The sequence below is a fragment of the Monopterus albus genome, unplaced genomic scaffold (genome assembly GCF_001952655.1).
Source record: "Monopterus albus unplaced genomic scaffold, M_albus_1.0 scaffold40.1, whole genome shotgun sequence".
NCBI lineage: Eukaryota > Metazoa > Chordata > Actinopteri > Synbranchiformes > Synbranchidae > Monopterus > Monopterus albus.
The window spans coordinates 3,640,761-3,666,127 of NW_018127920.1; the positions used below are offsets into that span (position 1 = coordinate 3,640,761).

The 25,367-nt window shown below is 40.2% G+C and overlaps 2 protein-coding genes and 1 long non-coding RNA gene across 8 annotated transcripts in view; 2 read left to right on the forward strand and 1 right to left on the reverse strand.

The window, feature by feature from the left end:
• Nucleotides 1-7,855, forward strand: part of golph3a (golgi phosphoprotein 3a) — a 22,182-nt gene extending 14,327 nt beyond the window's left edge. For 2 of the 3 annotated variants that reach the window (XM_020599305.1, XM_020599307.1), the window contains exons 4-5: nucleotides 3,711-3,825; nucleotides 4,708-7,855. In XM_020599305.1, the coding sequence (XP_020454961.1) occupies nucleotides 3,711-3,825; nucleotides 4,708-5,132 (540 nt within the window). In that variant the 3' untranslated portion in view covers nucleotides 5,133-7,855. The remainder of the gene's footprint in view (nucleotides 1-3,710; nucleotides 3,826-4,707) is intronic. The other variant, XM_020599306.1, reaches the window with a different exon arrangement.
• A 1,147-nt stretch (nucleotides 7,856-9,002) lies between these two features.
• LOC109959772 (E3 ubiquitin-protein ligase DTX3L) lies at nucleotides 9,003-16,192 on the reverse strand. 4 transcript variants are annotated; one of them, XM_020599401.1, is made up of 4 exons: nucleotides 16,053-16,192; nucleotides 12,536-13,531; nucleotides 11,783-12,000; nucleotides 9,003-9,727 (listed from the first exon to the last, which is right to left on the reverse strand). In XM_020599401.1, the coding sequence occupies exons 1-4, from the start codon at nucleotides 16,056-16,058 to the stop codon at nucleotides 9,658-9,660; spliced, it is 1,290 nt and encodes a 429-aa protein (XP_020455057.1). In that variant the 5' UTR covers nucleotides 16,059-16,192; the 3' UTR covers nucleotides 9,003-9,657. The 4 variants fall into 4 exon arrangements, with proteins under 4 accessions (XP_020455057.1, XP_020455059.1, XP_020455060.1 ...); XM_020599403.1 differs by lacking the exon at nucleotides 16,053-16,192 and adding an exon at nucleotides 15,301-16,035; XM_020599404.1 differs by lacking the exon at nucleotides 16,053-16,192 and adding an exon at nucleotides 14,760-15,266.
• A 689-nt stretch (nucleotides 16,193-16,881) lies between these two features.
• Nucleotides 16,882-25,367, forward strand: part of LOC109959643 (uncharacterized) — a 15,212-nt gene continuing 6,726 nt past the window's right edge. Inside the window, exon 1 of the long non-coding RNA XR_002274864.1 lies at nucleotides 16,882-17,483. This is a non-coding gene — a long non-coding RNA (uncharacterized LOC109959643). The remainder of the gene's footprint in view (nucleotides 17,484-25,367) is intronic.

Below are 25,367 nucleotides of genomic sequence, written 5' to 3' on the forward strand. Positions count from 1 at the left end.
AGTAAAAAAAAAAAAAAAAGTATCAGAAGAAGGGCACTGTATTTTGGCTCTTATCTTGTTTACTGTGTGCCATACAACTGATTTCTGTCCTTTGCCCAATGAGCTGCTAATAAAGCTTAACACACAGTTAAGCTAACTTGTTCTGATGAGCATCAAAACCAAGTACTTTACATACTGCTACCCAGCAGTATGTAAAGTACTTGATATTTTATGTATAAGGGTATCAAAATTTACTTCAGCTTTACCAGCTGCAGCATCAAATGTAATGAATACAATAATACATTAATAATTACACTCACCAGCCACTTTATTCTGTACAATTGTATGCATTTCAATGCAACACTTCTGCCTTAACATCTGTGTTTATGAAGCTCAAAATGTTTCAGTTTTTGGATAGTTTGCAAGAGAGACACCTGGACAACTTTACAAGCAACAAACTTTCAGCAGCGATAGCTAAATGGATGGCTACAGCTTGCAGGTCAGTTAACATTGTGGAGGACAAGGGTCTGCTTGAAATAATTTGCATCGTATCCAAAGAGTCAATGAATTGCCTTCGAGAGCCACCACTGTGACCAAGATACACAACTTGTATCAAGCTAAAGTGGAGGATGTGTTGGACCAAATATGATTGTGCTCACCAGAGACTACTGGACTTCAATGCTGTTTGGTTACAAAAGTACAGTGCTAATCACAAATTTGCTATGAGATGCAGACAGTAGCTGTTGATCATGAATTTCTGTGCCAACCTGGCTACATCAGCTACATGAATACCAAGTACAGTAAAACCTTGCGAGTACCCTGGTCTGTGAGTGTTTTGGAAGATGAGCAAAAATTTGGATTTGATAAACAAGCGAAGTCTTGCAATACAAGTAGTATGTATGCTTTGTCTGCCGAGTGTCACGTCACAGCTGAGCCGATGGTTCTCGCGCCTCACTCATATAGTCAATATCTGTACTGCAACAATGGCCCCTCACGCCAGCCACGATTCTTTTCAAAGGTAAAGTGCAGGTTGATTTGTTTAATTTTTACTTTACAGCAATACAAAATACAGTATAAACATTTTTATGTGGATAAGTGGTTGTGGAACGAATCATCTGAGTTTCCATTATTTCTTATGGGGAAATTCGCTTTGATAGACAAGTTCTTTGGATTACGAGCACGTTGCCGGTTTTCATTAGCCTTGTAATTACATTTTTACTGTAGCACCTCTGAAGCTACTAATATGACGGCCGTCGCTTCTTCTGAGAGTGACTAATGGATGCTAAACCAACGCTGTGCACTGAGATTCTGTGGTGTCTACAGTAGGGTGGGAATGTTTACAAATATTAATAAATGAGTATTTGCACATTTTTGACAGCGTGTACATTTTTTTCCGGATGGTAGCCCACTAACCAGGATGCAAATCACAACATGCCCCCAAGGGGTGTGATGACGATGGATACTACTGAGATCTCGGTAAAGTTGAAAAGATTCCAAGTTCTTGGATCGATCGAAGTCATAAGTGAAATGTTGTTAAAACACATATGACACTTTTTAGTAAGGCTGACAAGCTACAGACAAATTTTCATCAGAATGAGTCATTCTTCATGCCAGAGATTGTCCCTGTGCACTCGTCTCACAGCCGGCTGCACATAGAGACCAGTTTGTCCAGCATGGAGCACAGCTAGGTTTGTTGAAGTGGATGGAGTTTGGTGATCTCAGCCTCCTTCTCTTTGCCATTTGTCTGTTGCATGTTGGCTCTTGTTGCAGAGTCTGACAGGCAGCCGGGGAAGATAGGTGGGCATGTATTGTTTTTTTTTCTTCAATGCTGGTAATAAGCAAATGTTTGTTAAATCCAACACTTTCAGATATCTACAAGTATGTCATTTTGTGCAAACACATTTCCCCAAGACTCAGTTTTGGATAAGTTTATATCAGGGGTGTCAAACTCAATCGCACAGTGGGCCAAACTCAAAGCACACTTTAGGTCGCGGGCTGAACAGGATAAACATTTATTGAACAGACTAAAACTAAATGTTTTCTGAACATAAATATGAATCGAAACAGACAGGATACAATATTATTCCAAAATAAATAAACTTAAACTTGTATTTCTGCTAAGGCTTACATTTGCAAACACCTGCTTTTTGTCTGGACACAAGACGTCTCACACTTTCATCATACAGCTCTTCAGAAACTCTCCCTCGGTAAATGTCCGGGCTGATTTTCTCCTCTGCCGCAATAAAACTTGCTTTCACAGCAGCTTCACTGTGTGATTTCGCTTTGGTGAAAACGTCTGCTGTGATGTCAGATTCCTCTTCAACTCCTCTACCTTCTGTAGCTTCTGCTCTGCATTCACGTTTTTCAGCTTGTCCTGATGTTTTGTCTTGTAGTGCCATCTTAGGCTATATTCCTTAATTACAGCCACATTCGCGTATGTCGTGTGTTATCAGTGCTTCATATCGCCGGGCCATTAAAAAAAAAAAAAAATACATAAAATGATCTCACAGGCCGGATGTGGCCCGTGGGCCTTGAGTTTGACATGTGTGGTTTATATCATACCCCGCTGTACCTGGTCTCATCTCCATATTTTATAAATTATCTTGTGTGAATGTTGGTCACATTCAGTCTAAACATGAGTGGGAAAAGGAACTTGGCCTGGATCCCACAAGTGAACAGTAGGAGAAGGCTCTTGAAAGCCTGAGCTCCACCCCTTCCTGTGCACAGCTTATTCTGATTCAGTTTAAGGTCCTTCATAGATTACTAAAATGAAACCAGACAAAGCCTTTGCATCTCTAATGGCCCATAGAACAATCTTACTGCACTGGAAAAGCCCTAATCCTTCTTGGCCCTCTTGTGGCTGGAAAAAATATAGTCTGAGAGGTTCTACTGCACAATTTTATAGAAGATAGGACAATTTGCTCTCTTTTGTCAACTCCTCAAGTTTGTTGAATGTACAGGATATGATCATATGGACAGATAAATTTTACCTGCCATTTTATTCTACCCCTCCTTTCTTTTTTGTTCTTTCATGCATGGTGTCACGTGTCTGGGAAGGTGGTGGGGGAAGGGGTTTAATCTCGCTTTTCTTCTCTGTAGTTCTTTGTCACTTAAGGGGAAAATAAGCAACAAAAATTGGATCATGTATATATTTTGTATGTTGTTCTGGTAAATATGTCCTCCCGATTAAATTAAAAAAGCAAACATTTCTCATGTTGCATTTTTTTTCCTTTGTGCTGTGCAGTGCTGTAAAACACTTTTCTGTATTACAATGACATTAAAATCAGTGCAAGTGTAAATGTGAATCCTGTCCAATCTTAGTCTCTCACACAGTAATGTGAAACTTTGTACTGTTGAAACTGATACAGAAAACCTGCGATAAAGGTTGGCGGTCAGACTCAATCCGCCGACATAGTGCACACACTTTACTGCACCATAACCATTCTGATATCAGGGTCTTGTATTTTATTCAAGCAATAATTGTCCCACATAGGCCAAATAATCAGTCTGCAAAAGTAACTGGCACATTGATTAATGCTGAAAGTCTTAGTTGAGTGAGTGAACTGCAAGATACTCGATATACAAATTATGTCATTGTTAGCAGCAGTGATTAGTGACAGTGAACCCAAGTCAGCAATGAATATGATGAAAAGGTTCATTTTACTTCTAGTTCAGTGACTCTGATAACTAGACTCATAACTGGCTGTTATCACTGTGAATGTTATCTACAGGTGATTTGTAAGTCAGATGCTCCAACAGGTGATGTGCTCTTGGATGAAGCCTTGAAACACATAAAAGATACCCAACCACCGGAGACTGTGCAGAGCTGGATCGAACTGCTCAGTGGTGAGTTCAGCTGCTTCATCAGCCCTCACCCACATACTGGTGGTTTATCTAAACCCAACTGAATTTTGAGCTCCTCTACACATCACAAATGCTGTTTACAGGTTTATGTCTACAGTTGTATCTTAAATGGGCTAGGAGTGCCATTTGTGTGAATTATGAAATTAAAAGTAGAAAGGTCAGTTTTAAATCTTACCCACAGACTGCCTGTGAAAGAACAGCTGATAATATGCATTCGAATAACTGATTTTGATTTGAAATCCCTTTTGTTCATTCTAGTTTGCATTTTTACTGAATCTGAAGAAATGCAAATATTAGTCAGATGAAAAGAGTTAAAACAGCTTTGTTTAACATGCAGATTTTAAGTGTGACAAAGCAAAAATCAGAGGTATGTTTCAAGTACAGATTAGAGATGAAACAGTAAATGGTTATAATTACTGATGCATTATGATTATTGTGTTCACTACTTTAATATTGCAGCTATTCAAGATGGCACTAATTCTAACTACCTTATATGCATATCATTTGAATTACTGCTGGGTAGCTTGAAAATTTCCCACTGAGGATCAGTAAAGTCTTATGATTACACTGTATATTGTTCTATTAATTAAAGTTATCATATAAATGTAGTGGAATTAAAAAGTACAGTAATGTAGTGGTGAAATGCAATTTCAGGAAAGAATAGGACTAGGTAATAACCTGCTGTTAAGCTCACAGGTATTATTCCCCCCAAAGTCTATAAGTCACCCATGTTTCATATATATATATATATATACATATATATATATATATACACATTCTGAAAAATGAATTTCAGGCCCTGAATGTAGATGAACCGATTTGTGACCACATTAACTTTACTTTGTTTTTTCATCTCGTCTTTAGGAGAGACGTGGAACCCCCTAAAGCTTCACTATCAACTGCGGAACGTCCGTGAACGGCTGGCCAAAAACTTGGTAGAAAAAGGTGTTCTTACTACCGAGAAGCAGAACTTCCTGCTTTTTGATATGACCACACATCCTCTGACCAACAGCAACATCAAACAGCGCCTCATCAAGAAGGTCCAGGAGGCCGTATTGGACAAGTGGGTGAATGACCCTCATCGAATGGACAAGCGGCTGCTTGCACTCATCTTCTTAGCCCATTCCTCAGATGTCCTGGAAAATGCCTTCGCCCCGCTGCTAGATGATCAGTACGATTTGGCTATGAAGAGAGTGCGGCAGCTGCTGGAACTGGAGCCTGAAGGAGAAAGCATGAAGGCCAATACCAATGAGCTGTTATGGGCTGTGGTAGCTGCCTTCACCAAATGAGGCTACCACAAAGTGGACAGCAAGCAGTCGTGGCATTTAAGTGGCATTGTACTTAGGGGTAGGAACCAGTGTACTGGTGAACTGACTCTTTACCCCTGCCTGTACTTTTGGAATGGGTTGTCATTTTTTCTCATTCCTCTCCCTCTCTCCTTTTCTTTTCCTTCCAGATAATTGTTCTTGTTGATCCTTCATGGCCTTGTTTCTCCTATGGGTCATTAATGTATCCTCTTTTGCTAAAAAATAATAACTCAGCTTATCAAACTTGAAATGAAGTGGTTGGTGTTGATATGACTGAGGACAAAATCAAGCTGTCAATTCATATCCTCTGTTCCTTCTGTTGGGCTTATCTCTCTAACCGGTTCTTAGAGGTATGGTAGGAATTACTTGCAGCTTGACATATCTGACAACCCCATTGTGATGTACATGTACGAATCCATGTACAGGGCGGTGATTCTGAATAGGAGTGAAAGGTTAGCTGGTTATCCTGACAGATCTTTAAATGGATGTTTTCTACCAAATGTGGTTTGTGTATGGATCTAATATATTTGCTGTCGCAGCATTCTTAGACTTTTATGTCAAGTACTGGGAGACAGCTAATGTGGTCAAATCCAAAACCCATTTTACTACCTAGCACTGTGTGCTGTCACCATTGTTTTTACTCGGTTAATACCTCTTAGTCCATCCCATCCATTCATGATATACAGTGTACCTGTTGTCTGCCCAGGTCCATCCTGGCCAGACGGAGGTGTATACCCTGGACAGTATATCACAGGCCTGACATTTACAGTAGAGACAGACAAGCATTCACATCTGCAGTTTACGGTTTGCCCACTCTGTATGGGTCAGATGATGGGATTGTGGGGGAAACCCACACAGGTACTTAAAAGATATTCGCACTCCACACAGAAAGGCCTGATGGATTCAAACTGAGGATTTTCTTAGTGTGAGGTGATGGTGCAGTCCACATAGCCACTGTTGTCTGACATTCCATCCTTCCTGCCTAAGGCTGTAGAGCAGGTTATTCATTCAATAAGCCTAGACATGCACAGAAGCTGTGTACAGTCCTGAGAAGATGGAATGCTGACTTGTATGACTTTCTTTATCACTTACTTTGACCTCAGCCTCACTGAAAATGTTGTAAAAAGTTAGAAGTGAAAAGCCAAAACACGGTAAACATCATTGGACAGTTATTTGGGGTACTGTGTAAAAATAGAGCTGAAATAATTCCTAAATTCTACAAATATGCAAGATTGATGCAGCTGATATGTATGTTAAAGGAAGGAAAAATAAATATACATAAGTGAAAACAAGTTATACTGTTTTAAATATTTCTTGACCAAAAGATTTTTTTTAAATAATGAAACATAAATTTAGGTGGAGAACCTGGGCTGGGATTATGTTTCTTCTAGTTTACCAGGGTAAAACACCTTTTTGCGTAAGTGACAGTTGAGGCTCCAACTTAAATATTTTAATGGCAGGAACAAACTCAGGAAAGCAGACCCAAACAGTGTCATCTACCTTTGTTAGCAAAATTCGAATAGACATTAAGTTTACACTTACTAGTGAATTTAAATGTAGTCCAGGAGACTTACTGCAGGATAAATGATCTCACCTTTTAGAGTTGTACATGGATTAGGAAAAAAAAGCACTTTCAAGTCATTCACTCAAAATATTTTGTAAAATATATTTATCCTAACATCTATGTCAATTCCAAGGCTTTTAGCTAAGAGGAGAGTTCCAGGATGTGTTTACTCACTTTAAAACACACTGGGTCAGACATAAGCTGCTGCCATAGCATCTCCAAAACATGAAAAAGAAAATCCAGCTATTTCCAAAACTATCTCATACACATTTTATATTTGATTCAATATATTTTTTGTATTTAACACAGAGAAATGCAACATTGGGACTACTTCTTGACCAACATGAAAGTCCTGTCCTCATTGTAGAGGTTACAGCCATGTTTTAACCAACTGTTAGAATTTTTATTTTGTTTTTTAAAGGTTTAATGGAACTAGGCTAGTGGTGTCCACCTGATTCCATACTGAGCTTGGCTAAACATAATTCAGGAACATATCACTGTATTGGATTCATATCTCATATGAGTGTGAGTTTGATGGCAAATAAGTGCATTTCCTAAACTTTAGCTATGCTTTAATGTGCAGAATAGAGTCTTGCTGTGCAGTTACCTGCGGGTGCTCTAAATCAATCCACTGTATTTACTAAACTTTGAAAAAAATCTGATAGATGATCTAACATACCAAGTCTATCCAGATGAAACTGATGATGGGCTCACATTCCAGATGTTGCTGTATATACTTGTGTATTTCTGTCAGGCACAAATTCAAAGGACATTTTGTCACTATTGTTCTGTCAGCTTTCTAAAGTCTATCATTGTTCATTTGCACTGTCTTTAAAAATGTTGGACATCTGTGCTCTAAAACAGCCAACAAAGCCTTTCACAAAGAAATATACCTTGCTCTTATTTCATATTGCCTCGTTTTTATGAATTTTATTTCCAAATTTAACTGTCTAACACAACTTTGGCTGCTTTTTTGTGAAAGATTGCTTTATTACAGATACCAGGGATGCACTGATACCAGTATCGGGTCCAGTACCGCCCTCTAGTATTGTACTCATACTCATAAAAGTTGCCTGATACCACATTACATGAACCTCACACTGACTGAGCAGGTCATTTCTCTGGTTTTATCATTCTGACATAATTACAGAATATTGGGGTTTTGATGAGTGCGAAGATAATCTAGAGGTACCCAAGATTAAACATTTGTTGTACCCGGAACTTTTTACCATACTGACTCAGAGATGAGGCAGTCCAAGTAACTACAAAACAGTGCTGATTTATTCCATGAACACAGGCAAAAATTAACATTACACGCTCAGGCATCCTGCACCTCCAACCTGCACGCAGGCAGATGAAAGACCCTGAACCCACCAGGCCTATACATTATATCTCTTCGGTTGGGCTAGCCCCATACTACACAGAAACGTCAACCATGACGTCTCTGTTGCCAGCTTTGCAGCTGGCCATAGCAATAGTCAAAACATAAAGCAAATCAATGTGTGTGTGTGTGTGTGTCTGTTTGTTAAGTAGTGTTTAGCTAAAAACATTCTCACACGACTTCTAGTAACATGTCATGACATTATCTAAACATTTCTAATACATCAAGTGTCTAACCAAAATCTGACTAAAAATACCTAACAATTCCCCCTTTCGACAAGACCAAAATCATGTCGAACTAAATCAATGTCCCAGTTTCCCCAGATGAAGCTACCTAGCGTTTCGAGAGGTGAGAGGCCCCCCACCAAAGCCACCCCCTCAAGGGTAAACTACAGAGCTAAGTACTTCAGGGAAAAATGAACTAAAAACACAAGAGGGGTAACAGCATGTAAGTAGGTTCTTCGTTGCAGTGACCTCTATATGTGTGCCGTATGTGTAAGCTGATTCAATGCCACTAAGAGCATTTGAGCAGACACAATTGTGGAAAAGTATAAACCATTAGCAATACTTACCAAACCTAATTATCAAAAATCATTCAACAACCTATGAGTTCACACCACCTACATGTATTTATATGTCAGTATGTATTAACCTTTAGCTAGTTTATGTAGGATCCATGGTCTTCACTCCAGTCCATGGAGCTCTTCAATCTCTCACTCACCGGGCTCAGTGAGGGAGATCAGGGGATAGGATACCCAAGGGGCCGGAGCTTGTACTAATTCGTAGGCAGGGGGCTGTGGATACCTACTATCAATAGCAGTGGTAATGCACTTGAGACAGAGATGTCTAATGCAGGGGATGCAGCCACATCCACACAAGGTCAGCAGTGTAACTGCTGCAACCATCACTACATTTTTCCACTTGCCAAAAGTCTTAGTGAACCAATTCTCAATGTAATTAGTAATACCAGAGTGTTCAGCCATCTCTTCTGACAAGACTTTTAAGTCAGTCAGAGCCCTAGCAATTGAGCCATCAGGATCAGTGTTCATTGGAATGTAGGTGCAACATTGTTGTCCAATCATAGTACAAACGCCCCCTTAAATGGCTGGATATGAGCAAAATGAGCATGACATGGGCACTTTAAACATTTAATGCACCAGAAGGAATTTACAGTTAATTTTTAAATATTACGTTTTCCATATTTAGCCATTTCAAACAAGGTAATTTCAAATAAAATTAAAACAATATAAGGCAAGAAATAGTAATCTAAGGGAAGAAAAACACATAATAAATAAAGAATGATTATAAACATAACAAGGAAGGCTTAAACTATGGTTGACCAATGTCATTTGGTATCATTATTTATAGAATATTAAAATTTAGTAAAACATTTAAATATACAAAGCATTCTTTCTACTGCTCTATAACATATTCCCTTACATGTTGTGTGCATTTTAAAATACATGCCTAATAAAGTACATGCCTCTTTAGACATACAGTAGTAAAGTAATTTAATACATCATCTTAGCTCTACATTCATGTGTTGGCAAACCTTTCATTGACTCATTCAATTCCCTTGACTTTCAATTCATCTCGAACTCTGCTGAGATAATCAGGATCTGGGTATCCATAGCTGCAAACACATGAACAGAAATTCAGTGATTTTATATGGACCCTTTCATAGCTGATGACAATCCATACAGGTATACTATTAACTCTGTAGTGTGCCTACTGCAAAATCATAGGAGACTTTTGTACCAATTACATTTTGGACACATGAATATGCTTTCCTTCCCAAAAATAGCTTAATGTAAAAAAAGGAATGAATGCATGCCACTTGTTCATTCATATCTTTGTGGCAGTGGAATAGGAACAGCCTGGCTAGATGCTATTTGTCTAATAGCATAAGGGACTGATTACATGAGAAGCACAAATTGGGACAGCAGGTACATTAAAGCAACAATACATAACTTTTTTTACATTAAAATAAAAGCTTGAAAATAATTTTAATGGTAGACTGACTTCTAATAAGGTGGATCACATCTCAGGTATTGCCACTGTGTGCCCAGATTGTCTGTTATGGTACTGTGTACCTCTGAATCACCGCCCTGGGGACCTCTTGCAAGGACTTCATAATGCTTTACCTTTACCTTGCCTTGCCTTTATGGCACCAGACCCTTCCACTGGCTCAGTATTCTTATTCACACATGCGGAGGCCACTGACTATATATGAAAACTGGATAAACCCATCATGACGTTACCCACTGATTTTGAAGTTCAAGTCTGGCTGTCACATTATTGGTAGCACTTCACTCTGCCTACCATGTCTATTCTAAAAATGGGCAAAGAGGCAGAGCGTGGGTGGAGCTGAGGAGGGCTGAACGGGTAAAATGAAGTTAGCCATCTGCCTGTCACTCAAAGTGGCCACTCCCTTAACTATGCAAAACTTTTAGTCTCAATATAATTTGAAAGGGTGAGTTAGAATAAAAATTCACCTATTCAACTAATAAAACTATAGACACACTTAAGGTGCAGTGGCATGCATCTATTTCTCATTAGCTAGTTTTCTTAAATTAAAATAGCATTATTCATCTTACATGGAGTAAAAAAATCCTGAATTGTTATGCATATGCTAAAGTGGCTGCTGGCGGGCATCACTCATTAATAGTGAAAGAAAAAAAAACCCCAGCATAAACCAGCACAGAATTCATGCTGGTCTATACTAGCACCAGCCAGCATAGACCAACATGGAGGTCTATGCTGGCTGGCACTGCTCTAGTGTTGATAGCTATGTTAATAAAACATTAATGGTGCGAGTCCACCAACATGGTCTTGCTGCTGAAGAAGCAGGCTACACCAGCAACGACTGGTTGATGTTGCTGTGCCACTAGCATGCTATGACTGGTTAAACCAGAATGCTATTTTAGCTCATTAGTTCGTACATATTTCTGCAGTCAGCAGGCCTCCAGAAATTGTCCTTTTTAATATCCTTGGTTGTTATACTACAGTACGTTTATGAGAGCAGAAAAACAAAGTTAACTAAATAACTTAGGCTAACAATGCCATAAAGTTCTTTATGATTCACTGACAGTATTTTCATCAACTGTAAACCTGGCCTACAATGCAGCACATACATGTTTATTCAGATGTACTGGCAGTAAATTAATAAATTAACACACGTGCATGTGCATACACAGCCCTGCAGATCTGTGAACATTAAACTACAAATGAATCACAGAAACAAAAATATTTCAATAATTATGGATGATGCACTAGATTTCTAAATAAATAGTAGCCTAAAAAATTAACACCTATTTGAAAATACCTGGAAATGCCTCAGTCTTTGGACAGTAGTTGATTTCACATCACAGGTGATGTCATTAAGTAGGTACACTAATCAGGCAGTACCGATGCAGTTCAAAGTAATTATATGAGCAAAAAAAAAAAAAAAAAGAATGAGAATGATACACTGAATAGTGTACAGTGTTAATTAAATTGACCTGATAAATTTAGCCTAATAATTATGGTGAGATGGGAATTACAAATTTTATATATACTGTATATATATAAAAAATTCCCCACTCTTGGCCACACACTTTGGTGGCTATGCATTGATTTCTGATCACAATAGATCTTTTGCACTTGAGCTCACCTCCCTGCAGTTGGGAGACCATTATACATAACTTACCAAGTTGGTCCTCCATGTTTAGAAGTTTTGTGGTGAATATCATTCCATGTGACCACATTGTTCCTGCCACTGGTGGTGGACTGACCAACAGTGAAAATGAGCTTCTGATCAAAGGCTTGCTTCAGCAGTTTCAGGATCCTCCTGCCCTCTGGGGAATCTGGAAGATAAGCTGTACGGGATACACCTTCATATGGCTGACCAGGGTTACGATGCTCCCCCTACAGACACACAGGATAGGTTTCTCTGCTTAATGATTAGGAGCCTTTAAGTGAATGAGGGTCCACAGCTCTTAGGGCACAGTAGCTTTTTTAATGTACTTTTTGTTAATTATTTAGAAATAAGGAACTTTCTCTCTAGGTAGGTTTGGTAAGTGCTAATACATACTAACACAGCCCTGCCAAATAAAAATAAAAAAGGATAATGCCAGTGATTATAAGAAAAAGAGAGGAAAGTGATTTTTAAACAAAAGACTGTGGAAAAAACTATGCACTCAAATAAATCATATAAAGTACAGGAAATCCAAACCCTGTCCTGAGACAAAACAAAAAACAGTAGCAGCACTTACAATCTGTAGTAATGCAGAGTATTCTTTTTGATAATAATGTAATAATAACATAATCACAACTATTATGACCAGAAAAAGAATTATTTACCTCTGCCAGGTGGTGGTCATTTTCTGAAGGTACTGACTGTATTTCATAGATTTGATCAAACTACTGTTTAAATTGTTCAGTGTTTTATCTGTAGTCTTACCTTTTGGATGCCACTTGGAATGTAGTACTGAATGATTATTGTTCCATATTCTTCATATCCAGGCAAAGATGAAGTGTCTCTGGTGACATTCATTCTGCCTCCATCAGGCTGTGTCCCTTTCAAAATGCCATACAACTGTCCACATGTTGGGCATAGAGGCTTGTATTCAAAAGCTTTTTTCAGACATTTTCTGCAGAAGGAGTGCTTGCACTGTAGGGTCTTTTTCTCTGTTGTTAATATTGGTTCCATACAGATTGGACATGATTCATCTTCATTATCTTTGCTGTGTTTTGGTGAAGAACTTAAGGTTGTGCTGCTCGGAGCATCTGCTGGACTTTTGTTCACTGGAATCTTGCTTGAACTTAGTGTATTTTGTAAAAGGAAATCTTTCAGTTTAGCAATGTGCACAAAAGGTCCAATCACTGTTACTTCACATTTGTTGTGGCTGGGTTTAAAAAGGACATATGGAAAAATCCTCTGCAGTTTTTTGTGGTAAGGTGGGCTCACAGTGACCAATGTGACCTGCAGGTCAGAGGCAGTTCTCTGATAGAATGTGATAAACCGCTGTCTGACTAAGTCAGCATGAACAGGGTATAAGGGCACATTGCATGGTCTTAAAATCACTTGTACTGTGCTACTGGGATTATAATGTGCTGCTCTAAGGTTAGGCTGTGTTTCAATGTCAAAACGGTTTCCTAGAATTTTCCGAAGTTCCTTTGTACATTTTTGCTCAATGTAGGCCATAACATCAGCAGATACTTCCACAGATTTGGTACAAGTTGAAGCGTGTTCATCTTGCAGACAGATACGTTGCTGAGCGGCAGGACTACAGCAGTCTGATAGCCTGTCTGAAAGTTGCTCCAGTTCCTCATAGGTTCCTCCCACTTTGTAGATGGAACCAGTTTTTTCATGTCTATAAGGCTGAAGAATCTTCATTAAAATATGAAGGTCTTTATAAGCAGTTGCATCAATGACAGCAGTGATGTCTTGGATAAACTGTAAAAAGACATGACAGCTGAAGTTAGTTATTAGCAAACTGCCTCTGTCTAAATGCAGTATGTCGCATACTGTAGTCCTACTTACAAATTTGGATGAACATTGTTCTCTGATGGTGTTGCAGTAATGTGATAGACTTTGAACATTCAATGCTGCTTAATTCTGAGCTCTAGATAGAGTAGAAATAACTGTGCTCCAAGTTTGTCACACCACAGGAAAATGTGTTATTAACCAACCATCCAAATTTGAATGATTAAAAGATTACCAAGAACAGTGCCTTGCAAAAGTATTTATACCCCGTGAATTTTTCCACATTTTGTCACATTACAACCACAGACTTAAATGTATTTTAGTGGGATTTTATGTCATAGTACAACACAAAGTATCACATAATTGTGAAGTGGAAGGAAAGTGATACATGGTGTTCAAGATTTTTTACTGCATTTTTCTGTTTGTACTGGTTCTATTTTGTATAGGCTTCACCCTCTAAGAGCTGTCGCTACTGGGTTTATCCCTCGCGCATGCACAGTCCTGAAGAGATTCTTTTGCGCCCTGTGCCCTGCACTGGGCTATCCCTAAACAGGTCTGCTGTGGTGGCATAAATGCCAATGTGACCTGTGATAGGCTCCCTCTTTTTCTTAAGCAGTCTAAAGAGCAATTCCTTCATCATGGCTAAAGAGCAAAGCTCCTGAATGCCGGACTCCAGTGCCGCACTTCCGTCACCATGTGTCCAGGCTGCGATACGGGCTTCATCATGCCCAGCGACCTGCACCCTCGCTGCAAGATCTGCCTCGGCACAGAGCACACCAAGTTGGCACCTGTGTGCTTGCCCACTGTGGAGAAGCAGCACCAGGCAGAGGCGTTTGTAGCTATCAAAGAGCGGGATCCTGACAATGACAGCAGCTTGGCGAATCGCGGTGAAGATCCCTTGGCGGATGAGCCCCTGGTTTTCCTTGGCATGGGTGGGCCCAAATCCATTGACTCACTCCCTGCCATCACTTGCTCCCCCAGCCCTTCCCTGATCCATCAGTCAGCATGGATGCCGGCAGAGACGAGCTTGCTCAGTTGCAAAATCCGGCCGCTGGTCTCTGGACAATCTGATTCTGATGGCATTTTCCAGAGATCAAGCAGCTTTTCACACAGAGGTGCTGGTGCAACACCTGACATAGCTGGGTTTTGCAGTGAACTGAAGAAGAGTTCACCAGTGCAGTGCCAAACAATCACATACCTGGGAGCGCACCTGGACTTTCTTAGCATTAGAGCAAAGCTGTCATCTGCCAGGCAAGAGGTACTTTCATCTCTCCTGCAGCGCATTTTCCCCATGCGAAGGTAACAACTCTGTCATGCGTTTACTGGGCATGATGTCAGCCAGTCATGTCATGGTTCCCCTCGGTCTTCTTCACATGAGGAAGCTCCAGAGGTGGTTCGGCTGTCTTCGCCTCGACCCGGTGCATCACAAGAGGTGCATGCTCACAGTTCCCCCCTCGGTCTAATTAGACCTGGCATACTGGAGAACTCCCCATGTGCCGACAGTCGGGAGTTCCCCTGGGCAGAGCTACATCACCCATCTCAGTGTTCACAGACACATCTCTGGTGGCTGGGGAGGCACATGTCTGTCACAGGCGGTGGGAGGAGAGTGGAATCACACCCGTCTCTCCACATCAACTGTCTGGAATTGGCAACGGTGCTGAAAGTTTCAAAACATGTTGCGCCGGTACTGAGAGGCAAACGTAGTGGTGCAATCAGAAAACACAACAGCCATCACATACGTCAACCAGTAAGGCGGTGTTCGTTCTGCCCTGCAGCTGGAGATTGCATCACATCTCCTTCTCGGGGCTCATCAGAACCTGCTCCCCGCTCCATCAGAATTGGCCTTAACTTCGTCCGTGGCTGTAACTCGTCGTGTTGTTTACCGGGTTCCCGGGTGAGTCTCTGAGGGGCGTGATTAAAAAACCGATGGGTTGGATTGTTTTGGGGTTGTTGTTTTTATTTTTTTTTATTTTTTTGCCGTGGCGGACCGCCACTAAGAAATGTTGCCAGCGGAAACGCTACACTTTACACAACACGTTTTGTGATATGAGCGCTGCACTTCCTCCAATACTAATTCTGTCACACGGAGCGCAACAAAAAATTTTCAAAGTAACGATGAAACGTGAAGGGTTTTAATTTGGCCAGATTTATTTTGAATGTCACACCCTCAAACCGGAAGTTTTATGTCATAGTTTTCTAGCAAGCTTTTCGTACTTCTCCTCGATAATCAAACGTTATAGTAGTTAATTTCCGGGATTCAGTCAAGCATGACAGATCAAATCGCAGCTCTTTCATACACATTTTTCAGGACAACAACAACATCAGTGATTAACTACCCGGTGGTAAAACCTCGTCACATACCCTCGAGTGTGTGCGATACATGAGAGTCACAAGCTGGGGCTAGTAAAAACTCTAAAACCTACACTGGTTTAATACTTCCTCTTCGTTTAGCCTTGTTAAACCATTATAAATATGAATAAGTGGAACCTACCTCCATTTTGCACAGGTCTTCTAAACCTGTAGTAACACTTTGTTGTTGTTTCTCTGGACAGTGTGAAGATCTGTTTGCTTTCTGGTTTCTCTGTCAATTGAAAGTGAAACCAGGATGCTTTCATGTGTCTTGCAGCGACACCTGCTTGTGACTGGGGAAATTGTATGCCACGGCAAAGCCACATTTGTGTTCTGCACAGTGTATAAACCTAAATTTAGTTACCCTACCAGGATTTGGTTTTGAAAACACAAATGTGATTTATAAATTCCTCTAATAGGCTATAGCCTGTACCATCCTGCTCTTATTCGTTTGTTTTATTTGTAGCTACGATAGGCTATTCTTTAAATAAGATCAAGGTTTAAACCTACATGTCATTCACTTGCAGTTGTATTATATAAAGCACAACAACAAAATGCATTTAGAATGTAATGTGTTAGGGACATTTTCTAAATTATGCTACCTGAATAACTGTAGCCTATGTGAAGGGCTACAGCTCAGTAATCACACTACAGGAAAGGAGACACCAAACTGCTTGTTGTAGTTGTGACTATTACTTTACTTTGCAAACACAACATGATCAGCTTTTCAGATATGTTGTAACAATGCTGTAGTGGCTGTTTGTCCAGGTGAAAAATTAAACTTGCACCAAACTTAAAAACCCACTGATGCACCACTGGGATAATAATGTATGAAGGTAAAACTGTCAGCAATGGATAATGTGAGATGACACTGTGTGTGTTGTGTTTCTTAGGGTTTATTCGTCCATTGCAAACAGGCACAAAAATGCTTGTCTTGTGCTGGTAAAAAACAATAAACCCTCCCAGTTGCATGCCGGTCATATGGCTGCCTTCCTACCTACTGTACCTCTAAATCTAAGGTGCCTACAGTGCCAATATAGCTACCCACTTATCTCCAAAATAACCCCACAATAAACTAAATAACTAATAGGGTGGTGCAGGGGTTAGCACCGTTGCCCCACAGTAAGAAGGTTCTGGGTTTGTGGCCCGGTGCTTTTCTGTGCAGAGCTTGCATGTTCTCCCTGTGGTGTTCTGGTTTCCTGTTTCCAAAGACATAGTATCAGGGTTGCTCGGTTTCACCTGCCCTCTCTCCTCCACACACCTGCCAGCTATCCTCATTACCACCACCTGTTGTCACTCCTGCAATCACCAGATCTCCTATATTTACCTTTCCTTTTTACCTGCCCACTGCCAGTTTGTTCTTGTCCCCACACAGACAACTAGAGCCACCTCACTTTAATACAGAAACTGTTTTTGTTCTTTTGTATTTTCTCTCTGACTGTTTTCAGTTTGCCTACTAGCCTTCTCCTCACCTCCTGCCTTCAGCCCTCCTGCTTGGACACATACTCCCACACGAAACTATTTACCTCCGGACCTACTCCATTCTGCCTTTGGACTATTATTCACCAGCCAGGTCAGTGCTCTCTCTCCCCTGATCCTCTCTGCTCATTGTCGCCTTCTGCCTGGTGTCCTTCTCTTCAGCCTCACTTACCTCTACTCGACCAGCCAGTGAGTGACCTCCACGCTCCGCAGCTCGGCCCAGCAACTACCTTCTTCCTGCCTTTCTGTGGTCAACATCCATTCCATCTACACCCATTCTGGTCTCTATTGTTATAGCACTTCTTGCCTTGTACAGCACAAAATAAACACTGCTTAGGGTGAAGGCAGCCCTCTGAGTCCGTTTTCTCTGTCACACCATCTGGGTTTGTGTTCATAACACATAGGTTCATTGGCAACTCTAAATTAGACTTCATTCAGAAGGGCATCCAGCGTAAAACATGCCAAGTTTAACCTACAAATTGTCAGTTGAGTGGCAACCCCTAATGGGAAGAAGAAACTAAATAACTAATAAAGACATCATAAAGAAATAAAAATACAAAATAAATCTAAATTAATCAAGCATTTCAAACAAATATTAATAGTTTAATACTAACATCTAACAAATACAGTAGCTCAAATAGTCCAAAATTTGGGCCTGTGTATCATCCAGTCATTCAGTTTTTTTCATTCAATTTGGAAAAACAAAGGGGATATTTTTTTTTTTGTAGGTGTGAAAAAGGAGTGACTTTTTTGTTTTCATAATAAATGGTAAGATTAGCTAAATAAGCAAACTGTTACCAAAAACAAGTTTTATTTTTTTTATATCTGACTTGTCAGAGTGACTACTGTGCCTGCTCCCACACAGTGGAAAAATGAGGTAAAAATATCATGCAAATTATTCTCATGAGAAGCATTTATGACAGCTATCAACCTGGACAATACACTTCCCCAGTGATGAAAGATGGCCTGCATTATGTGAAATATTTATAGCTATTATTAGTAATGATAACATTAGTTACCTGAGCTTCACTGTTAAAAAAGGTTACAGGCTACAACACATCACTTTTTTGAGATGGGACTTCCTCCTAGTATTTGTGATGTCTATATTTAAAGTCATGACATGTAATTATGTATTTAATAACTCACTATTCATCTATTCCTAGAAGACCTTCCTAAAATAATCACCTCTCAGACACTGTTTAGTTGTATTGTCCCCTCTGTAGATTAGCTGCCTGTGTAACTCCCTCCACCATTAATGAACCTGAGGATGACCAGTACTAGTCTAATTCTGGTGATGTGATGATGGACTCTGGGTGTTACAAATAGAAAATGGATAGGTTATGTTAATAATCTTAACTACCTTGACCAAGGGTGGGGGTTATGTTTTTGCTGGTGTTTAACAGCATAACTTTAAAAAAACAACAGATTTTTCTGATTTTTTTTTTTTTTTTTTGGAGAGGTAGGGTATTGTGCACAGACAAATTTATCAGATTTTGGTTCTGATCCATATCATATTTTGCATACAGGAATATTTCTAAAAGATTATTAACCAATGTTAATGGGTTAGTGACAGCTGCCCATTCATTGTCAATGGAAACCGAGTGCTCAGGGATAAACGTAAATACAGTAAGATTGTTATTCAGGTCGGAGGTAAGGACTCCCAACTTCAACAGTCGGAGGTCACTAAAATTAATATTGAGTCAGTAACTTTGCCAAAACAATGTCGGACTCCGTAGTTTTCTCTGGACCCCTACCCAATCTGACCAGTGATGACATGTTTAGCCCCATGTTGTCATTCAACTGCTGGTTGTCTAGGTGGTGCCCAGAAAATGATGTAGGCTTCATAGACAATTGGAAAACATTTTGGGGGAAAATCTGGTGTCTGCACCTGTGGAAATCCACCACCAGGTCTTTGGTCTTCACCATGGTTCAAAATCTGGTTTGATTAGCTGAGACGGCATCCATCCCACTTTGGATGGTGCCACTCTCATATGTAGAAATCTGGACAAGTTTATTTTACAACCTAAATTATGACAACCCAGAGTAGAGTCCAGGACACAGGGTCTTACATGCCTCTCTGCGTCTCTTTGCAGCTGCTATCCATTCAAAACTCCCAGTAATCCATAGAGATTGTGTCTGCTCCCCGACAACCTAAATGATATAAATTAAAAATCACCTCGAGGAGTTATTCATAAGAACCTAATTAAAATTAAGGTTACTCCACATATAGAACAAGATAACAGGACAATCAAATGTGGACTACTAAATACCAGATCTCTCTTGTCCAAATATCTGTTAGTGAAAGAGTTAATAAGTGAACATTTATTGTGTCTTACTGAAACCTGGTTAAAACAGGAAGAATATGTCAGTCTAAATGAATCCACCCCACCTAGTCACAGTCACATCCCTCGAAACACAGGCTGAGGTGGTGGCGTGGCAGTGATCTTAGACTCAAGCCTATTAATCAACCCTAGACCTAAACATAGTTATAACTCATTTGAAAGTCTCACTCTGAGTCTCTCACACCCAAACTGGAAAACTCAAAAGCCTGTTCTGTTTGTTATTGTACTAAGACTTTGTCTGATTTAGTGCTTAGTACCACAACTCCCATTTCAACACATCTGCATGGACTTCATAAATTTAAATAAAGGTGAGGGAAAGAAATTTTGCCTGGTAATAATAGACATATTGAAGTGTTTCCCACAACTCATAATCCCCAGATATGAAATATTTGAAAAGCTATATAGTGACAATGGAACTCAAGTTGTACTCCACATATAGAACAAGATAACAGGACAATCAAATGTGGACTACTAAATACCAGATCTCTCTTGTCCAAATATCTGTTAGTGAAAAAGTTAATAAGTGAACATTTATTGTGTCTTACTGAAACCTGGTTAAAACAGGAAGAATATGTCAGTCTAAATGAATCCACCCCACCTAGTCACAGTCACATCCCTCGAAACACAGGCTGAGGTGGTGGCGTGGCAGTGATCTTAGACTCAAGCCTATTAATCAACCCTAGACCTAAACATAGTTATAACTCATTTGAAAGTCTCACTCTGAGTCTCTCACACCCAAACTGGAAAACTCAAAAGCCTGTTCTGTTTGTTATTGTATACCGTCCACCTGCTCCTTATTCAGAGTTTTTAATTGAATTCTCAGACTTTCTGTCTGATTTAGTGCTTAGTACAGATAAAATAATCATAGTAGGCGACTTTAATATTCATGTAGATGCCGACAATGAATTCTGTTCATTATTAGACTCAGTTGGCTTTTCTCAAACTGTGAATAAACCCACTCACTGTTTTAATCACACTCTTGATCTTGTTCTGACGTATAGCATCAAAACTGAACACTTAATATTTTTTCCTCAAAACCCTCTTCTGTCTAATAACTTTTGAATTTACATTAATGGATTATACTCTGTGTGAGAAACAATTCCACTACAGTAGATGTCTATCTGACAATGCTATCACCTAATTTAAGGAAATAATTCCATCATTATTTACTTCAGTGCCATGTGCCAACACAATGAAGGGCGGCCACCTTAACTTTACTCCCACACAAGTCGATGATCTTGTTGATATTAATGCAGCCTCCTTGTGTACAACACTTGATACTGTTGCCCCTCTGAAAAAGAAGCCAGTGAAGAAGAGGAGACTAGCCCCATGGTACAACTCGCAGCTCCACCCCCTAAAGCAGGCATCACGAAAACTGGAAAGGAGGTGACGCTCTACTAAGTCAGATGAGTTTTTCCTAGCCTGGAAAAATAGTTTAATAACATATAAAAAAGCCCTTCATAGTGCCAGAACCGCATGTTATTCATTACTGATAGAGGAAAATAAGAACAACCCCAGGTTTCTTTTCAGCACTGTAGCCAGGCTGACAAAGAGACACAGTGCTGTTGAGCTTAATATTCCCTTGGATCTCAGCAGCAATGACCTCATGAGTTTCTGCACAAATAAAGTCACAACTATTAGAGAAAAAAATTAATCAAATCATTCCCACAACTCTCACAGATGTGCCATCATGTACAAGGGCTTTAGAATCACCTGTAAGACCACATCTATATTTAGACTGCTTCTCTCCCATTGATCTCTCTGAGTTGACCTCAACAATTGTTTCATCTAAATCATCTTGCCCTTAATCAGCACATCTGTATTGGATTTAATTCTTCTTCTACCTTTGGCTGTTCCCGTTAGGGGTTTCCACAGATAATCATCAGTTGCTACCCAACTGACAATTCGCATGTTAAAGTCGGCATGTTTTTTTTTGTTTTTTTTTTATTTTTTATGCCAGACGCCCTTCCGGGTAATGTCTAATTTTAGAGTCACCAGTCAACCTAAGCTTGCCTTCTTTGGATTGTGGGAGGAAGCTGGAGCACCCAGAGAAAACCTACGCAGGCACAGGGAGAACATGCAAACTCCGCACAAAAAGGCCGGGGCTCAAAACCAGAACCTTCTTGCTGTGACAGTGCTAATCACTGCATTGCTCGTCGCCGTGATTCATATTAGATCTGATTAACCTCTCTCTATTAACAGGTTATGTTCCACAGGGTTTTAAGGTTGCTGTAATTAAACCTCTACTCAAAAAGCCTATTCTTGACCCAGGTGTTTTAGGTAATTATAGACCAATATTCAATCTCCCATTTTTTTCTAAAATCCTTGAAAAACTGTTGCAAAGCAGTTATGTGACCACGTGCACAAGAATGATTTGTTTGAGGATTTTCAGTCAGGATTTAGAGTCCATCATAGTACAGAAACTGTATTGGTGAAAGTCACCAACAATCTCCTCCTAGCCTCAGATAAAGGACTTGTCTCCATACTTGTCCTCTTAGATCTCAGTGCTGCTTTTGACACCATTGATCACAGCATTTTACTACAGAGACTTGAACATATTATTGGGATTAAAGGAACCACGCTAAATTGGTTATAATCTTATTTTTCAGAAAGATTCCAGTTTGTTCATGTTAATGACGAATCTTATGTACGAACTGAAGTTAGTCATGGCGTTCCACAAACCTCTGTGTTAGGTCCAATTCTCTTCACCTTATTCATGCTCCCTTCAGGCCATATTATCAGGAAACACAGCATAATGATGGCTTTTTAATTTCATTGTACTAGATACAATGACAATAAAGATATTCTATTTTATAAATTTCCATTGCTATGCAGATGATTCTCAGTTACTGTATATTTATCTATAAACCCAGATGAATCAGCTCAGTTATCTAAGAACTTCAAGTATGTCTGAAAGACATAAAGGCCTGGATGACTTGTAATTTCTTACTTCTAAACTCTGACAAAACTGAAGTTATTGTACTTGGGCCTGAAAATCTTAGAAACATGCTATCTAATCATATAGTTACTCCATATGACATAGCTCTGGCCGCCAGTACTGTTGTGAGGAATCTTGGAGTCATTTTTGAGCAGGATATGACCTTTAAATCACACATAAGCCAAGTCTCTGGAACCATGTTTTTTTTACCTGAGCAATATTGCAAAAATCAGGAACATCCCATCTCTAAGTGATGCTGAAAAACTGGTCCATGTATTATTACTTCCAGGCTGGTTTTCTAAAATCCTTGAAAAACTGTTGCAAAGCAGTTATGTGACCACGTGCACAAGAATGATTTGTTTGAGGATTTTCAGTCAGGATTTAGAGTCCATCATAGTACAGAAACTGTATTGGTGAAAGTCACCAACAATCTCCTCCTAGCCTCAGATAAAGGACTTGTCTCCATACTTGTCCTCTTAGATCTCAGTGCTGCTTTTGACACCATTGATCACAGCATTTTACTACAGAGACTTGAACATATTATTGGGATTAAAGGAACCACGCTAAATTGGTTATAATCTTATTTTTCAGAAAGATTCCAGTTTGTTCATGTTAATGACGAATCTTATGTACGAACTGAAGTTAGTCATGGCGTTCCACAAACCTCTGTGTTAGGTCCAATTCTCTTCACCTTATTCATGCTCCCTTCAGGCCATATTATCAGGAAACACAGCATAATGATGGCTTTTTAATTTCATTGTACTAGATACAATGACAATAAAGATATTCTATTTTATAAATTTCCATTGCTATGCAGATGATTCTCAGTTACTGTATATTTATCTATAAACCCAGATGAATCAGCTCAGTTATCTAAGAACTTCAAGTATGTCTGAAAGACATAAAGGCCTGGATGACTTGTAATTTCTTACTTCTAAACTCTGACAAAACTGAAGTTATTGTACTTGGGCCTGAAAATCTTAGAAACATGCTATCTAATCATATAGTTACTCCATATGACATAGCTCTGGCCGCCAGTACTGTTGTGAGGAATCTTGGAGTCATTTTTGAGCAGGATATGACCTTTAAATCACACATAAGCCAAGTCTCTGGAACCATGTTTTTTTTACCTGAGCAATATTGCAAAAATCAGGAACATCCCATCTCTAAGTGATGCTGAAAAACTGGTCCATGTATTATTACTTCCAGGCTGGACTACTGTAACTCTATCAGGATGCCCCAATAATTCCATAAAATCCTCCAGTTAATCAAAAATGCTGCAGCCAGAGTACTGACAGGAACTAGCAAGAGAGATTATATCGCTCCCATATTAGCTGCTCTCCACTGGCTCCCTGTAAAATCCCGAATAGACTTTAAAGTCCTTCTCCCAAGGCTCCATCATATCTTAAAGACCACACTGTGCCTTATCATCCCCTGTGGGAGGCGACAGTGGTGCGGTGGGTAGAGCAGTCGTCTCCCAACTTGAAGGGTCAAATCTCGGTGCTGGCAGTCCACGTGTCGGTGTCCTTGGGCAAGACACTGAACCCCCCCCGTTGCCCCCAATGGTTAGAGCCATCGGCTGAGTTGGCCCCGCAGATGGCTGCCTCGGTTCTGTACCGGAAACAAATTCCTTGTATGTAACATACTTGGCCAATAAAGGTGACTATCCTTATCCTTCATCAGGTGTGACATCAGTGCCTGTAGCTGTTGAGGTCCTGTGTGTGCTGTGTTTTCGGTACTGGAACCACACAGGATGTTTTCCACAGTCGTGGTACTCTCCCCAGCCTCAGGCTCATATTAAACATGTGTCCAAGTATCCCACACACCTGATCTGTGCAGGTCTTAAGGAGTTTGGAGCTGATGCCATCTAGACCCTCGCACAGCCTTCCTCACTTTGAACCTCCTTAGCTTGTGTATATATATATTGTATATTTGATGCCACTGGCGGCGATGGCAGCCTTGGTTACTCGCACTCTCGTGTTTGTAGTTTTTCTTTGTTTTCTCTGCCTTTTGCAACCCATCCTGAATTACTTTTACCAAAGAAGAACTGTTAAATATCAGACAACTCACACTGAACTACCTTTCTCCAATTTTTGTGAATGAAAAATGCTGTATGGACATTCTGATTGGAGGTGCAGCTGCCATATACGGGACCTATAAAAAATGCTGCCATGGCAAGTGAGCGGGCACCTTGGTGAGGCTATGCCAGAGAGGGACCCGGACTCCACTCCCGTCTATCCACCTAGCAAATCTTCGCTCCCTGATCAACAAGATGGATGAAATTCTTCTTGTCAACAGGACTAACTGACTAACTGTCAACTAGCAGATGACCTGAATGTGTTCTATTGCAGGTTTGACCATCAACACTCCCCCCTCACCCTCCACGCCTCAGATCCAGCAGCTGCTCCCCTGACAATCACCATCCTTCCCTCCAGACCCCCACCTCTAACAATCCGTGAAAAGGATGTGCGTGTCCTCTTTAAAAAAAAAACATCAGAAAGGCACCAGGCCCAGATGGTGTGACCCCCTCCTGCCTGAAAGTGTGTGCTGATCAGCTGGCCCCATCTTCACACTTATCTTCAACAGGTCACTGGAGCTGTGTGAAGTCCCCTCCTGCTTCAAATGCCCCACCATCATTCCAGTCCCCAAGAAAACCTCTATCAGTGGACTGAATGACTACAGACCTGTCACCCTGACA

Excerpts from the sequence above, each read along its gene's own strand:
- LOC109959772 (XM_020599401.1), bottom strand. Across the intron at positions 12,001-12,535 it reads TTCCAAGTGGCATCCAAAAG|GGGGAGCATCGTAACCCTGG; the intron begins GTAAGACTACAG and ends GTGTGTCTGTAG. Across the intron at positions 9,728-11,782 it reads AAACATGGAGGACCAACTTG|CTATGGATACCCAGATCCTG; the intron begins GTAAGTTATGTA and ends ATGTGTTTGCAG.